This window comes from Orycteropus afer, unplaced genomic scaffold (genome assembly GCF_000298275.1).
Source record: "Orycteropus afer afer isolate SDZICR_OR568_19922 unplaced genomic scaffold, OryAfe1.0 scaffold00069, whole genome shotgun sequence".
NCBI classification, from domain to species: domain Eukaryota; kingdom Metazoa; phylum Chordata; class Mammalia; order Tubulidentata; family Orycteropodidae; genus Orycteropus; species Orycteropus afer.
Genome location: NW_006921656.1, coordinates 8,987,514 through 8,993,993, shown reverse-complemented (window position 1 = coordinate 8,993,993; position 6,480 = coordinate 8,987,514). Strand labels below are relative to the sequence as shown.

The following is a 6,480-nucleotide window of genomic DNA, read 5'->3' as shown; positions in this document are numbered from 1 at the left end:
AGGGAGGGCTGCCCCAGGAGGCCTGGAAGCACAGCTCACCGCTCAGGCACCAGCGAACAGACCGCCGCCGCACTGCCTCATCCCCATGATACCTGCAGATCAGACCAGGCCGACTCACAGTGTCCTCGTCGGCTGAGTGTTGCAAGATTGCCAGGCCTTTCTTCCTAGTCCGTCTCAGTCTGGAAGCTCCTCTGAAACTGGTTCAGGATCATAACCACCTTCAAGCCTCCATGGACAGACAGGGGGTGGCCGTGCAGAAAGTGCATTGGCTGGGAATCGAACCCTGGCCTCCAATGTGGGAGGTGAGGACTCTAGCACTGCACCACCACCGCCCACGAAGAACAGCTTTGCCCTCAGTCCAGGTCATGGCGAGAACCCGAGCCTCAGGCTGCTTCCATTCATGAATTCCTTTATTCCTGCCTTGGTGGGCTCAGAGCCATCCTCCTGTGCTCATAGCAAGGGACAGAGGCAAAGAATGACAGATGAGAACCAGAAGGGAGAACAGCCCCAAGCAACTCAAGCAAGGAGAGGGGCTTCCTTTCCCTGCAGGGCCCTATAAAAGGCACCACCTGGGAAAGTGTAGCCCTGCCTCGCCCCTGCACCCTCCCATGCTGCGTCCCTCCCTACCTTGGTGAAAGGTCTCCACAGAAAGACCCCAGCTTCTTGGATGGGAATACACCATCCCTGTGTGAAATCTCAGTCCGGCAACTTCCCCTTTAAGAACTGTCAGAGCTGGGGAGGCTGGCCAAGCTTGGGCTGGAGGTGGGGACAGAGGGGAGGGAAGAAAAAAGAGGGAGAGAGGCAGGAAAAGTTTTTTACAGAGGAAAATGCAGGGTTTGTCCTTAACCTGACGTCAGATCTTGCTTTCATAAAAGCCCCCAAGGGCTGGGGGAAGAGGCAGAGCTGGCGCTCCTGATGGGCCATGCAGTGAGGGCCCAGCTCCCCCCAGAGGTGGCCGGATCTGCTGGGCCGCTCGGTGGATGCTTGTGCCCCTGACATCCAGGCATGAGGTGGTTCCTGCCCTGGATGTTGGCAGCCGCCGCGGGCAGCACCCTGGCTTTGGTGAGTCCTGCCTGGAGGGTCTCCGAGAGGGCCCCGGCTCCTTTCCCCACCCAGTCCTGCTGTACAACCCTCTGGGCTGACAGGCATTTGAGAGGAAAGGTGGGAGAAGGCATGGAGGTGCCCACTTAGGGGCAAGGGTGAGGCCCAGGGTGAGGGGTAGGGCTACTCAGAGACTGTGGTTCCTGGCCAGGCAGGAGGAAGGGACAATGTGGGTGGGGAGGGGGGCAGGGAATACCAGCTGGGTCCTCCATGCCCTCCTTCCTCACCTGAAACAAAGCCGAAAGGGACCCTCACTGGGCCAGCAGTCAGGGGACCTGAGCTCCAGACCAGCCTTGCCCAGGCTGGCTGTGTGACCTGGGGCTAGTCACTCTCACTCTCTGAGCCATTATAAACTAAGCAAGCTGTGGTGATACACATCTTCAGGTGACAGACTCTCAGGGAGGCTGGAAATCCTACAGGGTGCAGAGCTAGACAAAGCCTAGAGAAGTTGGGAAGGAAAGTGCCAACTTTCAGCAGAAGCCCCCCCACACTTGAGCTAACACAGCTGGGCTGATTTCTAACCCCAATTACGGCCACCTCAGGGGGCACAGCCCTCTACAGTTTACACACTGCACATACTCGGGCTCTGGCGTGAAGCCCACTGTTTCCAGGAGTGCCCCTGAGGGGTCTCTCTCTCCCCCATGTCCATCCCAGGGCAGAGGAAGAAAAAGACCACAGTCTGCACCCCTAGGATGCCAGGGAAGCACGACATGGGGCTGCGCGTGGGGCCAGGCATGGTGTGGGCAGCAAACACAGAGGGCAGGCAGCAGGAGGCAGGAGGCAAGCAGCTGGCAGAGCTTTGGAATCCAAGACCCCAGGGCTGGCCAGGGCTCACTGCCATTGGCAATGCCACGAGATGAGAGGAGGTGGTAGCAAGGCTCATTACCAACCCACACAGAGGCTTCCTGGGATCAATGTGCCCATTCATGGATGAGAAAACTGAGGTGCAGGGTTGAGCCGTGGGCCCAGGGCCTCAGAGACTCTGATTCTGTTTCACCTGGGTCTGAGACTGAGAGCAAGCGGGGCTGCAGGCGAGCTGCATTTACTAGCTGGGTGATGGGTACCCTCCCAGCCCAGGTCTGCAGAGTGCAGGCTGGAGTGTGTCTGAACGCTTCTTGTTACATCTGTCTCCACACCATGCATAGTGTCTGCCCAGAGACGGTGCCAAACCACCCTCCCAAGAGGATGTGAGTTCCGTTTTGCAAATGAAAAGAAATGGAGACTCGGGCACAAGCGAGGGACTTGACCAGGGTCTCCCAGTTAATTTTGCAGCCAGGACTCAAACTCAGATCTGATACCAAACCCTGCTTCCCCTCCCTGAGCTCTCCCAGTTTGAGGAACACAGCATTTTCACGGGTTGGAGCCCCCGGGGGAGTCGGGTCAGCTTGTGTCAGGGCTGCGGCTTGAGCTCCACAGGTCACTCTGCCTGGAGGACAGGGAGTGGACGGAGAAGAGGTGAGGCTGGCCGTTAGCAGCCTGAGGCTGAGTGAGGGGAGGGAGGCGAGGCCCGTGGTAAGTCCTCCTCCAGGAGGGCTCCCGGCTCAGCCTGGGGAGATCCCAGTCAGTACAGAGCCAGGGCTCAGCCGGAGGGATTGCAGCAAAGGAGAGGGGAAGGAGGGAATGCAGCCCCCTCCTGGGGACCTTCTCTGGGAACCCAAGGCTGCCCTCTAGTTTCGCGATCCTGGAAGCTTCTGGAACAAAGGCAAGGTGCCTGAGTTCTCAGGCACCTTAAAGCCCCCAGGGAGAGCGACTAGACAAATGGAGGTGAGCTGCACTGGGCAGCGTTCAGAAGCCAGCGCCGAGCTCTCCAGTGCAAGCCCATACATGGCCATGCTTCCGCAGCCAATATAGGAAGGGAATGCAAATGCAATCAGGGCCCCAGCGGGACTGTAATGGAAAAAGTGTTACGAGCGTTCATATGGAGGAAAGCCTCTGTGAGACTTGCCAAGAACACTTTGAGGGAGTAAGTTCTGAGGGAGGGCTTGCCCTATCGGATAGTTAAGCGTGATTTGAAGGCTCTATCATCAAAGGAAGACAGTGCCAGCTCAGGAAGAGAAACAGAGCAGGGGGAAGGAGTAGTGATTCGGAAGCCTAGCCAAGGGTTCTCTGGAATTTCATGTATGATAAAGAGTATGGCGGATAGGAATTAGGGAGCCCTGGTCGCGCAGGGCCTAAGGCATTTGGCTGCTAACCAAAAGGTTGGTGACTCAAACCCACCAGCTGCTCCGCAGAAGGAAGATGAGGCAATCTACGTCCGTAAAGATTTATAGCCTTGGAAACCCTATGGGGGTCACTACAAGTCAGAATTGACTTGATGGCAGTGGGGTACAGATAGGAATTAATTGTTTCATCACTTCCTTTTCTTCCTTCAATATTTGTTGAAGGGGTTACATTTGGTGAGCTTTACTAGCACTATGACTCATGTCATATATGTGTGTGTGCATGTGTGTGTCTTCAGTTCATCTAACAAACATTCACCAACATTCATGAAATACCTCCCATAATTCCCATGATGTCCCTATGTGATGGGAGCAGTTAACATGCTCAGCTGCTTGTCAAAAGGCAGGCGGCCCAAACTCACCCAGAGGCACCTTGGATGAAAAGCCTGGCAATCTGCGTCTGAAAAAATCAGCCATTAAAAACCCTATGAACAAAGACGCAAAAAGAGACTTGTCTGCCAGTGGCCATTGCAGCAGTAGTCACAATGGCCAAAAGGTGGAAACAACCTCAACATCCATCAATAGATGATTGGATGGACAGCGCGTGGTGCACACCTGCAATGGGACACGACTCAGCCAGTGGGAGAAGTGGTGTTGATGCATGCTTGCAGGGTGGATGGGGCTGGAGGACAGGCTGAGTGAGATAAGCCAATCACAAATGACAACTACTGTGTGATCTCACTTCCATAAAAGGACGAGAAAGGGCAAAGAGAGAGACCAAAGTCGATTAGTGCTTACCACGGACAGGAAGTAGAGGGACAAGAGAGGTTAACAGTGATGGGAAAATCACACTGATTAAGGGTGAGTTTGCCCAGCTGATGACTGGAATTGCTGTCCATAAATTGTACACCTGTAAAAAGCTGAATTGGCAAAAGTTGTGTGATAGAGACATTTACAACAACAACAACAGAGTAGCTGCTGAGGCTGCTTATGGACCAATACCTCATAGGATTTGGCTCCTTGGTTTGGAGGTTTAAAGTCACGGTTTCATGGGACTTCCCAGTTAAATGGCCTAATAAAGTGTTCAGTGCTTCTGTTCTATCTCCTAGTTCATTGTGTAGTGGCTAGAGTTTGCAAGCACCCATCTAAGCACAACAATTGTTGTCTAGTCACCTGAAACAACAAAGAAAGGAGGAGGGATAGGAAGGAATAGGGGGAGGATATGGAATATAGAATGTGTGGCTAATTGCTTCCATGAACAATTGTCTCCTTTGCAATAAGACCAGAAGAAATGGATGAGGCCTGGCTACCATTACTACACATTTTGATCAAACATTCCATAGAAGAATCCTGATCAAAAGGGGGAAAATACAGAACATAATTTTAAGTTCTCATGGATGCTAGACTGTTTGGAGCCATGGAAGGTGGATGAACACCTGAAACTATTGCCCTGAGATAATCTATGAACTTTAAACCCAAAATATTCCCCTGAAGTCTTCAAACAGTAATTAAGTTTACCTTAAGAATGTCTGCCTGAGCACTGGCTTTTTTAAGGTCTGTCCAAATGGGATTAAATTGACAACAGCAGATGGAAAGATTGGATGGAAACTTAGGGGCAGTGAGTTTATATTAGTCATGGAGGAACAACTTAGAAAAGGAGGGTGAGAATGGTTGTACCACTGGAAGAATGGACTCAGTGTCGTTAAAGACATGGGAAAACTGTTGATTTGGTGGATGCTGCGCAGTGTATATTCTCAGCAACAACATAAGTAAATAAAATTGAAAAAAGAAGGAAAGGAAACCGTATGGAGCCCAGTCCTACTCTGAGACACGTGGGGCCGCCATGAGTCGGAATTGACTGGACGGCAACTGGCTGCTGGCTGATAGTTTCTGTAACAATACTAAGGAGCCCTGTTGGCCCAGCAGTTAAGTACTAGGCTGCTAACTAACAGATTGGTGGTTCGAACTTACCAACCACCCTGTGGGAGAAAGATGTGGCAATCCACCTCTGTAGAGATTACAGCCTTGGAAACCCTGTGTGGTGGTTCTACTCTGCCCTATAGGGTCTCTATGAGTCAGAATTGACTCAATAGCAATGGGCATACACTATTAAGCAGATGTAGACGTGAAAACTGAGGATCAGAATGGTCATGCATTTTGTCCAAGGTCATACAGCTAGTAATCGGTGGCACTAAGGTTTGAATCTAGGTCCAACTGTTCACAGTGCAGTCTACTGCCTCCCTGGTCCATGTGCTTGTATAGACACGAGATGCGCACAGTCCCTGTTCCCACAGAGTTTGCAGGCTTTGGAGAGGCTGGCTGCTCCCACAGGTCTGAATGAGGGTGCAGGGGTGATGCAACCCAGGATGGAGAAACCAGAGTGTGGGCTCTGCCACTGGCAAGTTCATTAACCCTGTCAGACTCACTGTCCTTGTTAGTTCCTTGGGACTAATGACTTCAGCCCCGTCGAGCTCCCTGCTTCTGAGAGGTGAACACATGTGTGCTCAAGGGGAGCTCTCAGAATGTGGAATTGGGAACAAATGCTGTGTTAACAAGTCCCAGACAAACAGCACGTCTGTGGTGCTCTGTGTGAGGGGCAGGTAAAACCCACAATTTTTCTCCCATATAAGTCTATGTGGGATGTGCATAGGTATGCCGGCGCATGTGGGGAGTGTGTCTATGTGTGTATTTGTGAGAATGTGGGGTGTCTGAGTGTATAAGCCCCTGCGGTGTGTGTGGGTGAGAGTGTGTGTGTCCATGAGGTGCTGGAGTGTCTGAGTGTGTGAGCTTCCATTGCACGTGTGAATGGGGTGAAGTGCGTGAATCTGTGAGAATGGGGGTTTCTGAGTGTGTAGATCTTCATGGTCGGGGTGGGTGAAGGGTGTGTGGGTGTGTAATGCAAATATATTCTCTGCTCCTAGAACATGTGGATTTGGGTACCTTTGTTGTTGTTGTTGTTATATGCCCTCAAGTACTTAGGTTTATGCAAATAACATGCATGCTCTACTTCTTTTGACAAATGTACCCCCTCTTCCCGCCACTGTGAGGCATTTCCGTTAGCGTGCTGTGCTAGTTTTTGTTTATAGCATGTGTCTGTGAGAATGTGGGGTGTCTGCGTGAGTAAGGCTCCATTGTGTGTGTGCTAGGTGAGGTGTGTGAATCTGTGAGAACTGGGTTTTTCTGAGTATGTAAGTCTCCATGGTGCAAGTAGGTGAGGGGG

General features: G+C 51.9%; 1 protein-coding gene across 1 annotated transcript in view; it reads left to right on the top strand.

Moving 5' to 3' along the window:
• Positions 1 to 1,005: 1,005 nt before the first annotated feature.
• The window catches only part of CCN4 (cellular communication network factor 4), a 53,981-nt gene continuing 48,506 nt past the window's right edge, over positions 1,006 to 6,480 (top strand). Inside the window, exon 1 of the mRNA XM_007940574.1 lies at positions 1,006 to 1,062. Within this exon, the coding sequence (XP_007938765.1) occupies positions 1,006 to 1,062 (57 nt within the window). The remainder of the gene's footprint in view (positions 1,063 to 6,480) is intronic.